The sequence below is a fragment of the Leptopilina heterotoma genome, unplaced genomic scaffold (assembly GCF_015476425.1).
Source record: "Leptopilina heterotoma isolate Lh14 unplaced genomic scaffold, ASM1547642v1 Lhet_100, whole genome shotgun sequence".
In the NCBI taxonomy this organism is placed as follows: domain Eukaryota; kingdom Metazoa; phylum Arthropoda; class Insecta; order Hymenoptera; family Figitidae; genus Leptopilina; species Leptopilina heterotoma.
Window position 1 is genome coordinate 881,856 of NW_025110814.1, and position 22,970 is coordinate 904,825.

Genomic DNA, 22,970 nt, shown 5'->3' on the forward strand with positions numbered 1-22,970 from the left:
ATAAATATAATTTTTGGTTTTATGATTAATTTATTTTTCTTTTGGAGGTTGTCGCTCCTTTCTGCCTCCTTAATTTTATAATATTAATAAAGGTTATAATTTTTGTTTTCAAATGTATAAGTACCCTCACAGCACGGGATATCCCGCGATTATCCCATTTCCATCTCGTGATATCCCTAGGATATCTCAGGGATATCCCATGAGATATCTCACGAGACGGAAATTTGGATATCTCAAGGACATCCACTGGATATCCCTAGGAGGTCCCTGGGATATCCACGGGATATGCAAAGTTTTCTTTCGTGGGTCATCCGTGTGGGATATCCCGCGTGGGATATGTCAGCGCATGCGCAGGAAACGAAATGCAATCGTTCCAAGTGTCAAAGAGTGTGTGTCAAAGAGCTGTGAAATTATATTTAACGCATTTAAATTAGAAAAAGTTTGTTTAGATATTTGTTGCATGAAATTAACGAAAGTGGAAAATAAATATATTTATAAACTCAGCTTAAAGTGTACGATTTTTCAGTTACTTTTTTTGGTAGATAATATATTAAATTATTCAAATATTTATTCTAACTACATTCTAAACAAATACTGCATGAATTACTAGATTAATTACTGAAAATCCAGTATATTTTTCCCTTTAAACAAGAAAGAAATAAAATTTTATATGTATGTACTCATATAATCTTACACGCGCAGGCGTCGACCTTCCCAGCTGTTGAGTGTCATGGCGACCATGGCGTCGCGTCATTAGATCAGAAGCGTGTGTTTTGCAGTGTGTGATTAAAAGTGTTGCTGTTTAATATGTTTAACTTTCACATTTTTTTAGTTTCTTGTAAATATCTTTAACCAATAAATATTAATCAGTAATAGACAAAATGAATTGACCAAAATTAGTTTAAACCAACACACAATAAATGTTTAGCGTTAAAAAGACATTTTATTGAATTCAACTAATGTTTATTAAATCACAAACAAATAACTTTGATATTAGTCAAATAATCTTTTTTTTTTGAAATAATTTTTTTCTCATTCTAGTTATAATTTAATAATGGTTTTTCAACTCTTTAAAGCTCTAATTATTTTTCAACATATTACTATTTCTTACGTAGCATATCCCGTGTGGAGAATATTTGAGGCCTTGGATCCAATAACTCGCCCGACGCTCGAAGGCACGCGCTAATACCAGTCGGGTAGCAGTGAGTGGCCCAGAGGCGCTGCGCTCACTGCTCACTGACTGGCAGTTGCGCGTTCCTCCGAGCGTCGGGAGAGTTATTGGATCCAAGGCCTCATTTGGATATCCCGCGCGAGTCTCCCATGGGATGGAAATTTGGATATCCCAGGGATATTTCTGAGATGTTACAAATATACCAGGGATCTCCCTAGGATATCTCCATATCCCGCGAGATATCTCTAGGATATCCCTTGGATATCCTTTTGATCAGAGAGTAATAATTAATATTTATTTAATAAATATTTTATTCAAATTTATTAATTATGTTTAAAAAATACTAGTTATTAAATATTGAAGGTGTTAAATAAATTTAATCAAATTTTCTAAAAGAATTCAATTATTTGAAAAAAAATTAATAGGATATTTCCATTGAATTAAAGTTTCATAAAAATTATTTTTAAATAAAATGTTTCTTTCAATAAAATATTTACTTACAATGAAAAATAATTGTCTTCCAATGAGAATTGGACCCTTTAATATTGTTTTTCTGATAATGACAAACATTTTTATTTTTTTATTAAAAAAAATGTTTATTTAATTAAAATTCAATCCCGTATTATTTTTATTACTACAACCATTGTTTACATGATTCTTTATGTTTTTTATTATTGTAGATTATGTAAAAGCAATATTATATAAATAAAAAACCAAACGGTCCGGTTTACCCCAGGGGGTGGAGCAAACCGGACCGTTTGCAAAATTTTTCAAAGTTAACCCACCAACTAAACAATACAAGATAAAATATATGTGTCTCTGGGAAAAACTTGCGCAATTAAATGATCTTTCAAACAAGCCATCGAAAAATTAAATCGGTTGATTCGTTTAGTCACAAGAGTCAAAAAACCGTTAGGGGGTCCGGTTTGCCCCACTCTCCCCTAAATAACTAAAATAATGATTGCCTTTCATTGTTAATAGCTTCTACAACAAAAAGGAATTCTAAAAACTTTATTAAAAAAAAATTTTAATAGGGAAAACTGTCGAGGCCCCGACCAGAACCCTGTTTTAAATAGGGCAAATTGGGGCATTTTCTGCACGGGTATTTAAACATAAGTGATCTTAGTCAACCATAATCGACCATACTTAACCCTATTTGGTCATAATTGATCTTAGTTAAGAATAGTTAACCCTAGTTGACCATAATTACCATTGTTGACCATAATCGACCATAGTTACCATAGTTGACCATTATCGACCATAGTTAACTCTAATTGACCATAGTTGACCATAGTTACCATAGATGACTATAACTGACCATAGATTTCCATAGTTGATCATAATCGACAACAGTTAACCCTAGTTAACTATAATTGATCTTAGTTAACCATAGTTAACCCTAGTTGACCACAATTACTATATTTTACCATAATCGACTACAGTTACTATAGTTGACCATAACTGACCATAGTTGACCATAATTGACCATAGTTAACCATAATTGATCATTGATACCATGGTTAACTATAGTTAACTATATTTGACTATAGTTAAGCATAGTGGACCATAGTTAACTCTAGGTGACCATAATTATTGACAATAGATACCGTGGTCAATCACAGTTGCCCATAGTGGACCATAGTTGATCATAGGTGTCCATAGTTGACCATAGTTGTCCATAATCGACCATTGTTAACTCTAGTTGACCATACTTAACCCTAGTTGACCATGATTGACCATTATTGACCATATAGTAGTTAACGGCAATAGCTATAAAAAATAATAATTGTTTCTGTGGGATTGTGAGGATTGTGTGACACAATTAATTTCTCAAATTAATAACAACATTTATTTAATCAATAACAGAATTACATACACAAAATAAGAAAGATAGTGAAATGTTAAGGTTTCGATTACGAAATAAAAGATACGAAATTACTCGCGGAATTTCTCGTTAACGTAGGTGCTTGTCGAAATGCTCTCAAAATTGAACTGAACTTTACACAGAAGATCGATGCTTCTTATACAAGAAAGTACATTAAAAACCTATTAAAAGTAATTAAAAATGCATTTCTATGTCTAGACTAATATGACGTAAAGATTAATTCTAAACACGTAATTCAAAGGTAAAGTTGGAGACAGAGAGTCGGACTTAGGGGCATGACAAAGCTAGAACGTTAAAAACTCATTAGACACAAGGAAAAGGGCCAGACAAGACCTAAGCGTTAAACCCGAATTGCGAAAAAGTAGAATAAGTGTAGAAAATTCCTATTTCATTATTTCATTAAAAATATTTGAAAATTATATAAAAATATTGTAGAGAACGCTACAGTACCCCCTGCTAGTGGTTAACGATTATGAGAAACCACCTTGCAGGCGGTCAGGGAAGCGTACACGTCTTCCAGATCTTGTAGAGTGTGGTACCAAAACTTCCTCTCGTTCTGGTGGTGGTAACTGCTCCGTGGGTGCAGCCTCCTGGCTGCTGGTATCGGGAGATGATTGGATGTTGGCCTCAGGATCACCAGCCAAAATATAAGCTGGTTTCAGACGGTCTATCGAGATATTAACGTCACGACCGTTGATGTTGACGAGGAAGGTTTTCTCGAACCTTCTGATGACCTTGTAGGGACCGTCGTAGGGCTGCTGAAGTGGTTGCTTAGGAGAATCGTGTCTTACCAGGACTTGCTCAGTTGTCGCAAGGTCCTTGAAGACAAAGGTTCTCCTAATTCCATGGCGAGATCCTCCAGTAGGCTTGATGTTCCGTAGCTGTTGTTGAAGACCCACAACAAAATCAGCTGGAACGGGAGAGTTGTCGAAGCTGCTGCTGTTATTGTCCCCCAGGAATTCACCAGGGAGGCGAAGAGACTGACCATACACTAAGTCAGCTGATGTTGCTTCGATGTCGTCCTTCCAAGCTGCTCTAATTCCAAGCAGCACAGTTGGTAGCACTTCCGTCCATCGGTTGGTTCGATGGCACATGATTGCTGCTTTCAGCTGACGGTGGAGTCGTTCTACCATTCCATTGGCAGATGGATGATAAGCAGTCGTGCGAAGATGAGTTGTACCTAATAAGCGATTGAGTTGCTTAAATAAGTACGACTTAAACTGACGTCCTTGGTCGGTGGTGATCCTCAGCGGAGTTCCAAATCGAGCAACCCAGGTGTTGTAGAATGCTCGAGCAACAGTTTCAGCTTCCTGATTTTCCATTGGTACTGCTTCAGGCCACCTAGTGAATCGGTCAACCATGGTGAGGCAGTAACGATGTCCCTCAGATGATGGCATGATGACGATGTCCAGGTGGACATGCTCGAATCGTGATGACGGTGGTGAAAAGTTGCCTATTGGAGATAGGACATGGCGTGAGACTTTCGACTTTTGACAGTTGATACAGCTGCGAGCCCAATTCCTGCAATCAGATTTAATCGACGGCCATACGTAACGCTGTGTTACGAGCTTGACCGTAGATTTAACTCCAGGATGAGAGAGGTTGTGGATGCTGTTGAAGGCTGCTTTCCGGAATTTTTCTGTGATGTAGGGTCGTGCTGACCTAGTGGATACGTCACAGAAAATCGAGACATCTGCATCAGGAATCCGGATCAGCTTCAGTTGTAGGGAAGATTCTGCATCTTCCAGGATTGTCTTTAGCTCCATGTCGTCACGCTGAGCGGCTGCTAGGGCATCGTAGTCCAGGATTGTTTCAATTGTAGAGATGCGTGACAGAGCATCTGCTACAACATTGTCCTCTCCTGAGATGTGACGGATGTCGGTTGAGAATTGACTGATGAATTCCAGATGGCGAAACTGACGTGGAGAACACTGATCATTCTTCTTCTGGAACGCATAGGTGATGGGCTTGTGATCAGTGTAGATGGTGAATGATCGTCCTTCGACCATATGTCGGAATTGTTTGATGGCCAAGTAGATCACCAGGAGCTCACGGTCATACGCTCCATACTTCGTCTCAGCAGGACTCAACTTCTTGGAGAAGAAGTTCAAGGGCTGCCAGCTGCCATCGACCAGTTGTTGTAAGGAGGCTCCTACAGCGAAGTCGGAGGCGTCGCAGAAGATGGCCAGTGGTGCATCAGCATCAGGATGAGCAAGCAAGGTTGCCTCAGCGAGACCCTCTTTGCTCGCTTCGAACGCCTGGATGGAATCTGGAGTCCAGGAAACTGGAGCTTTTCCCTTCAAGTTTCCCTGCAGCAGATTGTTGAGCGGTGCCTGGACCTTGGCAACATTCGGAAGGAATCGTCTGTAAAAATTAAGCATTCCGAGGAACTTACGAAGCTGCTTAACTGTTTCCGGGCGTGTGTAGGTACGGATGGCATCAACTTTGTCCGGCAGGGGCTTGGTTCCGGCAGCAGAAACTAGGTACCCAAGGAATTTGACCTCAGATTGACCAAATAAACATTTGGCTGGGATGATGATCACTCCGTATTTCTTGAGTCTCTCGAAGATGATCTCCAGGTGCTGCAGATGCTCCTCAGGTGTCGCAGATGCTATCAGGATGTCGTCAATGTAGACGTAGCAGAAGTCCAATCCTTGGAGCACTTCATCCATGAAGCGTTGGAACGTCTGCGCAGCATTCCGCAAACCGAAGGTCATAAAGTTGAACTCGAAGAGTCCAAAAGGTGTGGTGATGGCTGTCTTCGGAATATCCTCGTCGGCGACCGGGATCTGGTTGAAGGCTCGAACAAGATCTATGGTGGAAAATATGGTCTTACCATGTAGAGCATGTGAGAAGTCCTGGATGTGCCTCATCGGATACCTATCAGGGTAGGTCCTCGCGTTGAGAGCACGATAGTCGCCACACGGCCTCCACTCGTCCCCCTTCTTCGGGACCATGTGCAGTGGTGATGACCAGGAAGCCTTGGATGGTTGAGCAATCCCCAGCTTGACAAGTGTGGCAAAATCAGCCTTGGCAATCTTCAGTTTGTCCGGAGCAAGTCGTCGTGGCTTCTGCGCCACAGGTGGTCCAGGAGTTGTCAGGATGTGATGTCTCGTTGAGTGCTGGACAGTCCGAGTTGTTCCATCCGGACGAGTTATTTCCGAGAACCGCTGCAGAAGCTCGTGGAAACGTGATGACCCAGTGATGGTCTTGATGCTGGAAACCTCGCACTCAATCACCTCGCCCTGGGAGGTAAGATGAGTGACTTGGTCGAGAAGCCGTTGTTTCTGCAGGTCCACCAGGAGTCCGTAATGTGCCAGGAAGTCAGCACCGATGATCGGTTTCTCCACGTCGGCGACGACAAATCTCCATGTAAATTGGCGACGCAAACCAAAATTTAAATTTAAAATTTGCGTTCCGTAAGTTGCGATAAGTGTCCCGTTAGCCGCGAAAAGTTCGTAAGTTGATTTCTCACGAGGTTGAGGAAGTTGCACACGCGGAAAGACACACAGATCAGCACCTGTGTCGACGAGGAACCTTATCCTTGAAGATTCGTCTGTTAAAAATAGTCGGCGCGATTTACCGGGAGAGATGTCGTTGGCCGACATTAACGACTTCCCGACTCGTTTTCCGCACTAGAGAATTTGCAAGGTTTCTCACATTTTTTAGCGTCTTTCCCGAATTTCCAATGATACCAACACATATCACTGGATCGTTGATGTCGATTTCGAGAGTGTGATCGAGATCGAAATTGTGATCTTGAGTGAGAGCGATCTCGTCCTCGCGACACTTGGTTCACTTCCAAGGAGGCAAACTTCTGGAGCACTAGCGCGAGAGACTGTTCAAGGCTGGCAAACCGGGCCTCAAACGATGTTCCCGTAGTGGAACTTGTTGTTGCGGCCGAAACAGCTGTACGTGTTTCCGCAACGTTGCACAAGCTTCCGTAAGCTTCCGCGACAGAGTCGGCGATCTCAGCTCGTTTGTCCAAGGGAAGGTCCCTGTGTGCTGCAAGCATGGCCTGCATGTGTTTTGGTAAACGGCCGAGCCAAAGGGTCTGCAAAACATCATCGGGGAAATTACTTCCCGCCAGGTTGCGAAGATGGCGTAAAAACTGCGTTGGTTTTCTGTCACCGAGAGGTTCGTTTTCCAGGAGACGTCGCGTGTTTTGTTCCTGTGAAGTTCCCATTCGGTTGATGAGTTCCTTTTTGAGAAGTTCAAAAGTCCGCTCAGCTTTCGGTTTGAGCAACACGTCACGGATTTCCACGGAATATCGCGGGTCTAAAGCACTGAGCGCGTGACCGAATTTTGTTGCATCCTGAGTAATTCCAGCTGCATCAAAACTACTTTCGAGCAACAAAAACCACAATTCAGGATCCTCAGGCATGAATATTGGCACTTTAACTGCTATTCTTTCGATATTTTCGTTGCTCACTGTAACATTTGTCATTTTGACTTGTTAGAAGAAAAAAAAATGAATGTCAAAAAATGAGAAAGAATGTCAAAAATTGTCACAAACTCTCAGTGTCACGAGTAAATTTTTCACTTTGTCGACTATTTTCGTATCACTTGATTGTCACTTGACCGTCACTTTGTTGTCACTTTTTATCACTTAATTGTCACTCTGTTGTCACTTGATGGTCGCTTTGTTGTCACTTAATTGCCACTTTGTTTTCACTTGGTTGTCACTTTGTTGGCACTTGATGGTCGCCTTGATGTCACTTAATTGTCACTTTGTCCCACGAAAAAATACTTTAAAATCACGTCGGGGTCACCAATTTGTGGGATTGTTAGGATTGTGTGACACAATTAATTTCTCAAATTAATAACAACATTTATTTAATCAATAACAGAATTACATACACAAAATAAGAAAGATAGTGAAATGTTAAGGTTTCGATTACGAAATAAAAGATACGAAATTACTCGCGGAATTTCTCGTTAACGTAGGTGCTTGTCGAAATGCTCTCAAAATTGAACTGAACTTTACACAGAAGATCGATGCTTCTTATACAAGAAAGTACATTAAAAACCTATTAAAAGTAATTAAAAATGCATTTCTATGTCTAGACTAATATGACGTAAAGATTAATTCTAAACACGTAATTCAAAGGTAAAGTTGGAGACAGAGAGTCGGACTTAGGGGCATGACAAAGCTAGAACGTTAAAAACTCATTAGACACAAGGAAAAGGGCCAGACAAGACCTAAGCGTAAAACCCGAATTGCGAAAAAGTAGAATAAGTGTAGAAAATTCCTATTTCATTATTTCATTAAAAATATTTGAAAATTATATAAAAATATTCTAGAGAACGCTACATTTCTGTTATTAATCTGCCTATTTATTGATGAAAATATATATATTCTAAGAATTAAAAAAAAGACGAAGGGTAAGTAAAGAAATAAATATTTAATATATTGTTGAAGAGTAAACCGACAGATTAGCTCGGTCGAATGGATGCCTGACTCGGTGGGCGGACCAAGGGTACTTGGTTCGCGCCCATTACCCTGGGATTTTTCCGGCACGTGAGATAATCTGAGCGGGAGGTTTGACGTCGAAGTATAATGATGTGCACCGTCGATTATTGTCCGGTACACACCATAAGAACTCGACTGTCGATAAACCGGTTGTACTCGGAGAGGTTTTCTAAAGTTTCCCTCTCCACTGGCGAGAAAACCCATTAGACGGGTGGTCCAGGCAAATGCGAGTACTCCTAATTTCAAGTCGTTCTGTAGACGCAAAAATTTAGTATATATAAGGGCGAATCCACGGAACCGTGCGATTTAAACATAAAAATATAAATATTTTTAAATTACAAGCACACTTTTTATTTTTAGATATATATGTTCGAAATTTATTCAAGAACAAAATTTTCTGTGCGTGAATCATTTTTATTTACTGCTGAAAGCATTGTAATTAAAAAAGTATATTGAAATTTTGATTGGCAAGATGTCATTTTTGAACTGAAAAAACAAATGAAGACAACTGAAATATGTATAATAATCAATTATATTCTAGTCGATTTTTCTAAGTAGAAAGTTTTTACAAATGTTTTTACCTATTTTTATTTATTTCTTATAATTTACTTCAATAGGAATGATTGTTTATTTGTATATTTATTTTATATTTCTTTTACGAGTTTTAAAGTGCAAACAATAAAAATATAACGTATTTAACCATTCAAAATCTTTATTTTCATAAAATATTCTTAACATTTTACTTTTGGGTAAGACTCCGTCAGAAAAAAAGCGATTTGCAAGTGGTCTTCCGATTTCTTCGAAATCTTGGGAAATAGAAGTCTTATATGAATTAAATTTAACCCTAAAAGGATTTTGAAAAATTTTCAAAATGGCGGCCGCTACGCCATATTGAAAATGAATGTTGCGTTTTTTTTCAAAAATTAATAACTCTGAAACTTTTTGATCGATTTTAATAAAATTTACAGGCGATATAGTTAAAAATACGTAGTTTAATTTGATATTATGAACAAAAAAAAAAAATTTCCAAAATTTGTCAAAAAAAAAGTCAAAAAAATTTTTTGAATTAATTTTTAGTTCAGTTGGCCTAATTTTTGAATTTTCTAATAAGTAAATATCGATTCCTTGTAATTTCACCTTTCATTTCATAAAGAAAAATTTATGGAGACTCTAATAGTTCTCGAGATATTGCGACTTTAGTGGGAGCGCGTACCGCGGAATTAAACTCCGTAGCGAGGCGGAATATGAAGCGAGCGTACAAACGTGCACAATAGGGTGTCCGTAACAATTAATTTTCAAAATTTTGGATCCAATATGGCAGGTTCAAAATTTTAATTTTCTACATTTTCGAAGTAAATATTCTAAAACAACGTCAAGGGCGATATTTGGAAGCGCTATTTACGAATCTAATGTTAAAAATTTATTTTTTAAATTACCGAATCTAATATAGCATGGCGGATTCAAATTTTTTTTTTAAATATTCCTTTAATAATCGATTTTTAAGAGCAGAGGTATAAAAAGTTAAATTTCTATAAAAGAGTTTCTAAAACATCCCAATAATTATTTTTTGTAAATATTATTCTATAAATTAATATTTAGACTATTTACTTAAAAATGTAGAAAACCATAATTTTGAATCCGTCATAGTGGATCGAATAATTTGAAAAATAAAATTTTAACATTAGATTCGTACACTCAGAAAAAAATTTGTTCGAATCAACCAAATTTTGGTTGAATCAACCAAATAAATGCATTGCTATACAGTCAACCAAACGTTTGTTTGATTCAACCAAAAAATTTCTTCCAATACGTTTATTTGTATTAACCAAATGCTTATTACACTTAACCAAAAAATTTTATTTAATATAACTAAAAAATTTGTTTATTTCAGGAGAAAAGATTTGTTTGATTCAAATAAATAGTTTTAGTAAACGTATTTGGTTCATTTAAATAAATATTTTTGTTTACTTAATTTTGTTATTTATTTTCCTCTAATAATATTTGAATTTCCTAATTTAATATTTTCTAGTACGTATTATTGGTTAATTTATAATTTATTATATAATTATTGATATTTTAAAATTATACATATAATAAATTATAAATTAACTAATAATATGTATACTAGAAAATATTAAATTAGGAAACTCAAACATTATTAGAGGAAAATAAGTAACAATTAAGTAAAATATTATATATGTATTTCTTCATATAAACAAAATTACTTAATTATAAAAAAACATTTGAAATATTACATTAAACATATTATAATTATGATTTTTATACGTGCACTCAGAAAAAAGTTTATTCGAAACAACAAACTGAAAACTTCACAAAACCTTTTTGTAAATATTCTTCTCACTGGTACAAATTAAATATGCAGTAAGTCAATGAACACAATGTATTTAATATTTATTTAACCGACACTTATAATTTTTTTTCTTTGATTTACCGATTTAACAAATAAATATGACGCGAACGCGGACTGTAGACAAGTGAGATCGCAATTTTTAAATTCACACATGTACTTTTTGAGACAAGCAAATATGTTTGTTTGACTCAAATAAAATGATTTGGTTGAATCAAACAAATTTGTGTGTTGTGTCGAACAAACTGTATTTAACTAAACAATATTCTCTATTCAAAACACAAATTTGGTTAAATGAAACAAACAACTTCAAATAAAAAATTTCTTTCCAATAACCAAACAAATTTTACGTATTTATTAAAATAAACCAAATTTTTATTTAAATCAACAAAATTGTTTTATCGTGACAAATAAAATAGGTTAATTAAACAGTTTGGTTAAGTGAAATAAACTTTTTCTCTGAGTGTAAATAGCGCTTCCAAAAATCGCCCTTGACGTTGTTTTAGAATTTTTACTTTAAAAATGTAGAAAATCAAAATTTTGAACCCGCCATATTGGATCGAAAATTTGGAAAAATTAATTTCTGATATCAGATACATGATGAACGATCGAAAATAGCCCCGAGTAAGTAATTTTTTTGAATTTTTGACAACACTTATGTGTTAAAACCTTGGATATATTGTGGTGCATTTTTATGACCCACTTTAATCATCCGCCATTTTAAAAATTTTTCAAAATTAAATTTTTGGCAAAGTGCTATCTTATAGTGCAGCTAAAAATGAAGGCAAATGTGACCTGGAGAATTTTTTGCATGAAAATTAAAAAAGTTATGAATTATTTTTAAAAAGTGCATTTTTCCTATGTATTTTTAATGGGAAATTTCGATGGATCTCTGGCACGTGTTAATATTAATCAATCGGCTTCAAATTTTAGGAAATTTTTTTTTATTTTATTGGAACTAAACTGGGGGGTGGCGTAAACAAAATTCGAAAGTCGCATTGTTACGGACACCCTATTGTGCACGTTTGTACGCTCGCTTCATATTCCGCCTCGCTACGGAGTTTAATTCCGCGGTACGCGCTCCCACTAAAGTCGCAATATCTCGAGAACTATTAGAGTCTCCATAAATTTTTTTTTATGAAATGAAAGGTGAAATTACAAGGAATCGATATTTACTTATTAGAAAATTCAAAAATTAGGCCAACTGAACTAAAAATTAATTCATAAAATTTTATTGACTTTTTTTTTGACAAATTTTGAAAATTTTTTTTGTTCATAATATCAAATTAAACTACGTATTTTTAACTATATCACCTGTAAATTTTATAAAAATCGATCAAAAAGTTTCAGAGTTATTAATTTTTGAAAAAAACGCAACACTCATTTTCAGTATGGCGTAGCGGCCGCCATTTTGAAAATTTTTCAAAATCCTGTTAGGGTTAAATTTAATTCATATAAGACTTCTATTTCCCAAGGTTTCGAAGAAATCGGAAGACCACTTGCAAATCGCTTTTTTTCTGACGGAGTCTTACCCTTTTTAAAACTTTTTTAAATTGAAAATCAAAAGATTATTTGCTTACCATTGTGAAAAATATTTTCTAACCCGTATTTCTAGAAATTGATATTTCTGAATATAAACAAACATATCGACCTTCCAATAATTGAAAACTGATATATTCACACTTATGAGATCGAGTCTTTTAAAGATGCAAATTCCACAACATTTTTAAATTTAATATTTTTAAAATGTTTTAATTGGAATACATATTTAGCATTTAGAATCATGAATATTTATAATAATATCTACCGTCCACACAAAGTTTCAACTGATTATTTTTTAAGCTATAAGTGTGCCATTAAAAAAAGTATAAATTTATAATCATTCACGTTTGAAGGTGTAGACATAATTATTGTTTTATTATCTTTATTTTTAAAGGCACACGGTTAAGTAAGGTCTAAATTTATTAATTTTTTCATAAGGAATAAGCTCATTCAAAAAAATTAGAATTGCATTACCGCTGAAAGCACAAAATGAAGAAAACCTTGGGCTTCCTGTTACTGAAAAATGGGAGTAACATTGCTTGAATTGCTGCCATTTAGTTTTAATAAAGGAGCACATATTTCTTTCGATATGGAATAGATTTTAGAATATTAGAAGAATTATTTACAACTTTTCTTGGACGATTTTAATTTACGCTGAAAAAGTTATACAAGTTTAAGTCGAAGAGAAGCCCAAAGTAACAAATCAAATTTAATTTTTTAAGTACACATATGACTTTTTATTTAACATGAAGATTATACAAATTATGGTTTTATTTTACTATTCTGTTATATATGTTATCTAAGAGACATTGACATTAAAAAACATTATATAATGTTTAAAAAAATTGTTTAAATGAGGAGTAACATGAAATCACACGGTTCCGTGGATTCGCCCATAAGTATAGTTTGTAAGAAAAATTCCATGGGGACACTTCGTCGGCAGAGAATTATATTGAGTCATGTCCATTTTTGAAAATTTTTTAATAATCAGTGCTTTTGATTTAACAAGTTTCGTGGAATAAAAAGCACTAATTGTTAAAAAATTTTCATGAAATGGATATGACTCAGTATAATTCTCAGCCGACGACTTGTAACGCTAGATTAAGGCAAAAAGACGAGTGTATAAATAAATAAAAATACTATAAATAAATAAAAATATTGTTGAAGAGTAACGGAAATTTTCTAGTTGACAGCGTAAACATTTTTAAATCGCTCAAGGAAAAAGAGTTTGAAACCTAAAGCTATTAAATTAAAATGACCTTAATTTCAAAAACAGTTTAAAATGGAAATAGGACCGAATTTTAATACTTCCGACTTTAGTTCTAACTCTTTAAGGTTCTTTTTTTCTTCTCTAATAATAATAATAGAATTTTAAAAATTTCAATATTTTTGAATTAAAAGTAATAAATTGGAATATATTTATATGATTTGACAGGATATTTATAATTCTTTCAACAATCAAACTAATTTTTCTTTTCTCACATTTTTGAGAAATCGTATAACCATTTAATTATATAATAAGTGGAGAGGAGAGAAAAATGAATAGAAATTATTTACAGTTGTTTTTTCTTAGTTTTGAGAATAATTTTTTTGTTTTATTGCATCAAATTAGAATTTTTTTCTGTATTTTAATACAAAACGTTACTTATTGTTTGAATTGGACTGCAAGTATTTTAAAAGTTTAAAGTGGTTTTCATAAAATAAAATGTTAATGTAAAAGAAAAATTTTTCGTTTTGACTTTATTTTATTTTTTTATTCTTTTATATTTTTATTGTTTAAAATAAAATATTTAATTCTAAAATATTTGAATTATAATATTTAATGTTTTAATTTTTGAGAAAACCGAAAAAGAACATGAAAATAAAAATTAGTTTTAATGCATATATGAGAAGGAAAAATAGAAACTATATATTTGATTGGAAAATATACTTAAGTGATAATAAGAAACTTTAAAAAAATGTAAAATTATTCTCTCTAGTTATAGAAAAATAATTTAATATGCGCGATTAAGTCAATAAGAAATCAAGAACCGCACGTATATTTTATATAATTACCACATGATTAATATCCAAAAATGTTTTCTTATACATAGTGAAATAGACATTTTTCTAAGAATTCACATCAACCTAGAAACATCATAGATCATCATCGTCATCTTGTTTTTTTTAACTATTTATATACATATTATTTTGTTTTCGTATATATATATATATAAAAAGGTTATTTCAACACGAATAAGAGTATATGATACACGAATTTCGAGTCAAAATTGGAAAACTTTCACGCGGGTCTCTCTTTCTACATTTCTCTCTATATTTGTATATAGTATGATATTAAGATTATATTAAGTTTTCTAATCAAAACTGTATAATATTCGTTAAGAATACTCTACAACTTTCTCACCGCAGAAATGAGTCAACTTTATATAAATTATGCAATCCATGAACCTAAGATTGTGATAGTTTATAATTTTTAAATAGTCCCAATATACGAAAGTGTATTTATCTCTTGAAGTAGATTTATATATATGAGCGTTTTTATCAAAAGTTAATTATTTACAATCCGAACAATTTCTATTTAAATATTTTTATTCAATCGTTGAAGAATGATGTTTAATTTTTTCTAGTAGAAAATTATTTTTTTATTTTATGGTATAATTATTCACATTGTCGGTATATAATAAAATCGAATGGTAATTACAATAAAATGGCAATTAATATTGAATAATAGTTACAATCAGTAGAGTTGTAAACTTTTTGTAGTTACAATCGAAATAGGAGTTACATTACCGGTCAAAATTGAGGCATTTACAGGTGAATTAAAAAAAATTTTAAACATAAAATGTATGGAAACTAAAATCTTTTTCTTTCAATTTTTTGAAAGATGATAAAATTTTAAAAATAACATGATCTTTAAGAAGTCGTTTGGCCAATATTTTATTTAGATATTTTTAAAAAAATCGTCATTTTCAATGTTTTACAAAAATTTGAATAACTTCTAAAATAATGAACGCTTTTTAATGATCTTAGGATTATTTTAAAGGTCATTTTCTACAGTATGAGAATTACTAGAAGATTTTTAAACAAACAAAAATATAATATATATTTGAACCGATTAAATAGCTTAATAAAATATTTTAAATATTATTTAAATAAATTTTTTCTTTGTATAGAACAAAATATTTGGTTAAATAAACCAAAATAAACTTTATTCTGAGTGATGTAGGCATTAACGAATAATTTTTTTATTAGAAAATGCAGGTAGTCAAAGTTATAACTATATAATTTTTCAAGAGAATTTAATAAAAAAATGTTTGAATTTTGAAAATGATTTTTCTGTTAATAAGATTGTTTCAAATTTTTGGAATTCTTTTGGTCCATGTTTGACAAACTACATTTTCTAAGTTAAAAATTACACGGTTAGGGTGGCCCAAGAAGACTAGAGACAGGAGGTAAAACTTCGGTAGTTGGGGTATGGCAATGCTGAGTCACTCAGCTGATGTATGGTCAGGCGTTTACTTTCAAAGAAAGTTTTCGCCGCAATAGACCACATGGACTTCTGCGCATCTAAACACGTAAACACGGGAAAATATATTCTATACAAATACAATATGAAATATAAAAATTTATATTTTTAAACATCTTTTAGTTATTAAAAAAAAAGTTTTAAAACCAAAAAAATGTGTAAACTGTAGCATGAAGTGTATTAAAAGTTAACAAAAAGTAATAGTCATAGTGTTGTGTTTATCTTTCTTCTTGTTACAACTTTTCACACAGCACGTTTTCGGAATTTTTAACTATTTGAATAACACTTAATTTAATAATCACTCACATTATTTCTATATATCCGTTATGACACACATTGTGTCTCGATTGCACTTTAAAGTTAACCTCAAATTAAAATCATATCATACACATGTAAAACATACGGTATACAAGAATTTGAATGTGTGAGTGATGTGCAGAAGCACCGCGCCGGCGACTTTTCGAAACGAAAAACGCCTGGTTAAAGAAAGGCTCTTGACTCATCCCCACTACCGAAGTTTCACCTCCTGTCTCTAGCCTTCTTAGGGTGGCCACATGTCAGTAAAGTTAGTAAAGTCAGGGAAATAAAAGAAAACAAATTTTGTCAGGGAAATTTAGAAAATAGAGATTACTTTCTACTTATTTTCATAAATTTTATTATTGATTTAAAAGTTATACTTTGAAAAATCGGATCTCTATTTGATCATGTGCCATATAATATAATTAATTGTTATTTGAAATTTAAATAGATTATTAAATTCAATGAACTTATTTGAAAAAGCCGTAGTGTCGCAAACAGGTCAATAACATAAGGATTGCTTCGGGTCATAACAGTCTTTTTGCATGATTAAGAAATTCCAAATTCTTTCATATTCTATTTCTTCTTACGATTCTATAATTTAAAATAATTGACAAGCACAAAATGCAAGAATGATTTCACCACTTTTATGCATTAACTCGAAAATTTAAGTGTCAAAGACTCTTTTGGTTCAATGACCAGATTGTAGTTTGTTGACAAAACAGAAACGCAGGCGTTTCTGAAAAGGTCCTTAACCTCACAGACCTTATTGCTATCAGATGATGCAAAATAAAAAATGAGTTAAGCATTTTTTGCACAATAAGAAAAAGTGCAATGAAATCATAATTATTCAGTTTCATCAGAACATATTTTCTAATACTTAACCCTTCCCAATAATTTGTCACACCCAAGCCTCAATTTCATGCAATAAAACTGGTGTGCTTACGATGTAATTCGCTTCTTCGCGACAGTAAACTCCTGGAGACAGGTTATCGCGAGGTTGACCGTCTGCGAAACTCGACCGGTTCAAGGGTTCGCCACGGGCAATCAAATTCGGTTAGACGTTAAACTCAAAAATCGCGAAGTGTTTGGAATAGATAAGACTGAGAAGTTATAGTGAACACAAAATAAAGAAGTGGAATAATTTAAATCAATTCATTAAAAATAACCTAAAAATTGTTAATTACTCTCTCTCGCACATTATACAATTTTGGCAGCCCTTTCGTCACACTTTGAATTGCTCTGAATATATGACAGTGATCATATAACAAACTTAAAGCAATAGATAGTCGAATTAAATAGTCGCGTAAAGATTGAGAAATTAAGACGAGTAGAGACGAAAACAACGTGAGGTTAAAAATGAGTGTTTTAAATTGTCCCATTTAAATAAACCGTTAATAGTGAAAAGTTCAAAATAGTAATGACTGAGAATTAACAAATGAACAACCCATTAACAAAATAATCAATCATCAAATTTGCCCGTTCTGACCAGAAGAAAGGTTAGTTTTAAATGACTCTCTCTCATTCTTCTTGTTTCAGTGCGGTAGGGATTAAGGTTACATAATATAAAGATAATTGTAAGTAAAAATCAATTATGACTATTGCTAAATAAATATATAATATCTTATTTGGTCTAAACAAGATGTTACATTGTTCTGAACCCATAGTTCTTATCTGCAATCCCTAATGAAATTCCTAAAAGTCCTAAATTAACAATAGATTGAAAATTAAATTAATCGAGATATAAAGAGAAGAAGAATACACGATCCCATAAATAAAAACATTTAAATTCATTTTAAGTGGTTGTTATGAACCGAAGATTAAGCTACAACTTTTGTTTTATTAATTAAATAACGAAGGACCTTATTGAATAACCTATATATATATATATATATTATAAACATTTTTCACAACAACCTATAAAAAAAAATCTCTTTAAATAATTTAAATTTTGTAAAATTTAATTGAAAATAATTAGGGGAGAGTGGTCCTAAGTTGACCGTGGGCCTAAGTTGGCCACCCTGCGTTTCTCAGAGATGGTATAATCTAAGATTCTTCTACGCATTGTAGAGAACAATAATATTGCTCACGACAAAAAAATTCAATTTTTTTTGTTTTTTCGAGAGCAGCTACAAGAGATAAATAATTAAAAATTTATAAATGAGTATGTGCTCTAGTTTCTTTATTTAATGTTGTAATAAGAGGTTCTGTTGATTTTTCAATTAAATTTTTTTATTAGCGTAATAATTTGAAACTTGTAAAAATCTACAGTGGTCCTAAGTTGGCCACCTATTGTTTTTGTTTGTTTTTATTTATGTTTTGCTTCTTTTTGTGTTTTTCATCACGAGAAAGACCATGAAAGTGTAACGCAGGAATTAAACAAAGACAAAAAACAATAGAAAAGACATACTAAAAAAACACCAGTCTCTGCAGCCATCCACCACTGCAAATAAATAAAATAAAACAATGCTTCCCAAGTGCGAAATGCCGAGACTGCAAAAACAGCCCATCATTGGTCCAGTAATGTCTGTCGAGAATTGGCAATAGTTACTGGGCCATTTCTGGTGTTAAAAATATCCCATTGCTGGGCCAATGATGGCGCGGATTGTCAGATATTCTAATTTTCCAAGACTGGGCCGACCAGTAATGGCTTATTATTGGCACTTTAATGGCACAAATTTTGTATCTTTGTTGGCAAATTATAATTGCCAATATTAAGTCGTAGCTTGGCCCAGTAATGACATAAAATTTTATATCAATGATGGTAAATTACAATTTTCAATAATGGGAGGTAGCTTGACCCAGTAATGGCACATTAATGGCTAACATTGTGTATCTATGATGGCAAATTACAGTTGCCAATATAGAAACTCGATTGGAACGTAGCTCGGCTCAATAATAGCACAGTATCGGCCAGTGTAGTGTAGCTTATAAGAAGCCTTTTGCTTCCTCGACTTCACGTCAGAGTAGCAGAGTGGTCAGAGTGTTAAGCTTTTGTGCGTTAGGTTCAGGTGTCGATCCCCGCGAGCGGTAAGAATTTTTCAAATGTTTGAAAGTTTGCGTTTAATTTGAGAAAATAAGCCGTATAAATATTATAAATTAATTAGTTAATTAATTAAAAAATATAATTATTTTTTTCATTTTTACCAATACTAGGGGAGTAATGGCAGCCAGTATTGGGCCATTAATGTCTGCAGAGATCTGGCTGCCAACCTCGGCTGACGGCCAGCCGCGGTTAAGCTCCCAAGAGTCGGTCCAGTACTGTCTGCCAAGATTCGGCACCAACTTTGCCAATACTTGACCATTATTGGGCCATTTTTAATTTCGCACTTTCATTTTCTAAACAAAAATAGTTAAATAATGCGAATTTATACTCCTAAATGTTTCAAATTTGTAAAATTTCTGCGTAATTGAAAAGAATATGCATTTCTTCCTTACATTCAAGCAAAAAAAACGTAGTGGCCAACTTAGGACTGCTATTTCTGAAATGTCCAAAATGCAACTTTTCACTATTTATTGCATTAAGACTACAAAAGCCATTCTATAACGTCCCAAGTGCGAAATGCCAAGACTGCAAAAACGGCCCATCATTGGTCTAGTAATGTCTGCCGAGAATTGGCAGTAGTTACTGGGCTATTACTGGTGTTCAAAACGTCACATTGATGGGCCAATGATGGCGCCGATGGTCAGATTTTCAAATTTTTTAAGACTGGGCCAGCTCTCGGCCCAATAATGGTACATTCACGGCAAAGTTGATTAATCTTTAATGGCAAAATTCAATTGCCAGTGATGTGACGAAGATCGGCCCATTAATGGCACATTAGTGGCTCTTTAATGGCAAAAATTTTGTGTCTTTGATGTCAAATTATAATTGCCAGAATTGGGGCGTAGCTTGCCCCAATAACGGCACATTATTGGCAAAGTTGATAAATCTTTAATAAAAAAATTCAATTGCCAGTGATGTGACGAAGATCGGCCCATTAATGGCACATTAGTGGCAAAAATTTTGTGTCTTTGATGTCAAATTATAATTACCAGAATTGGGACGTAGCTTGGCCCAGGAATGGCACATTAATGTCTATCATTTTGTATCTATGATGGCAAATTATAATTGCCAATATTGGGACGTAGCTCGGCCCAATAATGGCACAGTATCGGCCAGTGTACTGAAGCTTATAAGAACCCTTTTGCTTCCTTGACTTCACGTCAGAGTAGCAGAGTGGTCAGAGTGTTAGGCTGTGGTGCATCAGGTTCAGGTATCGATCCCCGCGAGCGGTAAGAATTTTTCAAATATTTGTAAGTTTGCGTTTAATTTAGGGAAATAAGCTGAATAAAAATTATGAATTAATTAGTTAATTAAATAAAAAATATATTTTTTTTAATTTTTCAACACTGGGGAGTAATAGCAGCCAATAATGGGCCATTAATGTTTACCGAGAATCGGCCGATAATTGGCTGACGACGGCCTACCGCGGTTAACCTCCCGACAGTCGGGCCACTATTGTCTGCCAAGAGTAGGCACTGACTATGCCGTCACTGGGCCAGTTTTGGGCCGTTTTTAATTTCGCACTTGGGGTTCTAAATACCACAAAATTATAGGAAAATGATCGCTGAACACAATTATATACTTGCTGACTTGAATAAATTCCATTTTCCCAATGGGAAATGCCAGTGTAGTACCGATGTTCACCACTGGCTTAGTACTCAGACGATTGTTCGGCGTAGTCTAGCCGAGCCTCGACAATTAGTGCTGGCGCAGTACAGAATTTTTGTTTCGCCAAAGCTTGGACAAGCCACGGCGGCAAGTGCTGGCTGAGTATAGAAAAATTGTTCACGACGCTCTTTGCCAACATTGCTTTTTTGACATAAACTTGAAAAAAATTATAAAAAAAGTTTATTAATGTTTATGAATATAAAATTGAAAAAATTAATATTTTACTTTTGAGTTGTTCATTTTTTATTTTTATTAAATTTAATAATAATAATTTAACATAATTGTCTAATTTTGTAAATAATAAATTATTTAAACAAATTAAAATTATAAACAAACTTTAAACTTTAATCTCATTAATAATTTGGTTTCTATTAAAATACTATTATACTTCTTACTATGAATAAAAAATTATTAAAAAATTACCACGTAATTTAAGAATTACGTAAAATGTTAAATGCAATAAATAAAGTAATTTAATTTAATTATTAAAAATTTAGTTTAATTTATTTTATTTCAATTTATTATTTCTAACGTATCTCTATTTTTTTCTTATCTTTGACTCAATAATTATATGTCTGAATGATACTGAGATATTAATACTTTACTGTACACATGTGTCGTTAGCATAGTGGTTGGAGCGTTAGTCTGTTAGTCCGTAGGTCGTAGGTTCGATTCCCCTCGTCAGCAATTTTGTTTATTTTCATAGGTTTGCTATATTTCTAGATTCCAATCGTTAGGTACTAAAATATGAAAATCTAATGCACACTTACTGTAATTGTTTATTATTTAATTTTTAAATGTTATAAACAATTTTTTTCTACTTCATTTACTATATCCATTGTTATTCTCCATCTTTAATACAATTTCTTTAAAAAGAGAAATATTTTATAAATAATAACTATTTATTAATATTATTTACCATTTTGTTGTTAAATTATTTATAATTATTCATTTTCGACTAATTAATAACAATACGGCATTTATTGTGGCAATATTCTTAGCCAGCACTGGTCCAGTGCTGCGCCAGCGCTGTCTGGTAGCACTGGCAGGCAGAAACGCGGTTGTCAAGCGGTTGTAAAATGTAAAATTGGAAATGATTGGAAAGTAATGTAATGACAGACAACAAGAAGCGGATTACTGCCAGTCGCCAGAAGAGGGCAGAAGCATGCAGAGAGCACAATGGTCCAGCTGTTATATTCTTAGCATTACATCACTTTCCAATTTTACATTTTACAACCGCGTTTCTGCATGAATTTAAACCATCTTTTGAATTTAGGTAATTAAGAAGATTCCTACTCGTTGTATATTGGCCCATTTTGTAAAAAGTGTCTGTGTTTAGAGAAAAAGTGGTTAAAAAATGTTTATTTACCTATTTCACGTCATTTAACCCTTAAACCGCACACTTCCGAATCCATCCTTAAACTGCACACTGGGTGTGCGACACCCGGGGACTTTAATGTGTGTTCTCCAAGCTGGAAAAGGATATTATGGTTCAGAAAAATTATCTTCTGTAGCTCAGTACATCTATTTTGAAGGAAAATAAGTTTCATAATGATTTATTTAATCTTAATAATTAAAAAAATGTTTTTTAAGACTATTGAAATCACCTTAAACCGAAAACTGGGTATCAGCCACCCATAAATTTTTCGCTGTTAATTCCATAAAGTTATCAAATACACAAAGACACTATGAAGACTAATGTCCCTCACGAAACATAAAGTTAAGTACAAAATGTGTCATTCAATAGCGACATATGACCAACTTTTACGACTTTAAACGAAATATTAGAGTAAAAAGCTAGAATATGGGTGTCGCACACCCAGGGTGCGGTTTAAGGGTTAAATCAGTCAGTATCGTATTTTGTCGGGCGATAATTGTAACCTACAAATTTTACAGACCTTCCAACGCCGTTAAAACAAAAAAATGAAATAAAAATATAAAATTCGTATTGTGTTTTAAAAATATCCAACTACTTTTTTATACTTGTCAATGTA

General features: G+C 33.4%; 1 protein-coding gene across 1 annotated transcript; it reads right to left on the minus strand.

Moving 5' to 3' along the window:
- Positions 1-6,663: 6,663 nt before the first annotated feature.
- LOC122499374 lies at positions 6,664-7,503 on the minus strand. Its single transcript, XM_043607694.1, has one exon. It carries the CDS (start codon positions 7,501-7,503, stop codon positions 6,664-6,666), a length of 840 nt encoding a protein of 279 aa, XP_043463629.1.
- Positions 7,504-22,970: the final 15,467 nt, after the last annotated feature.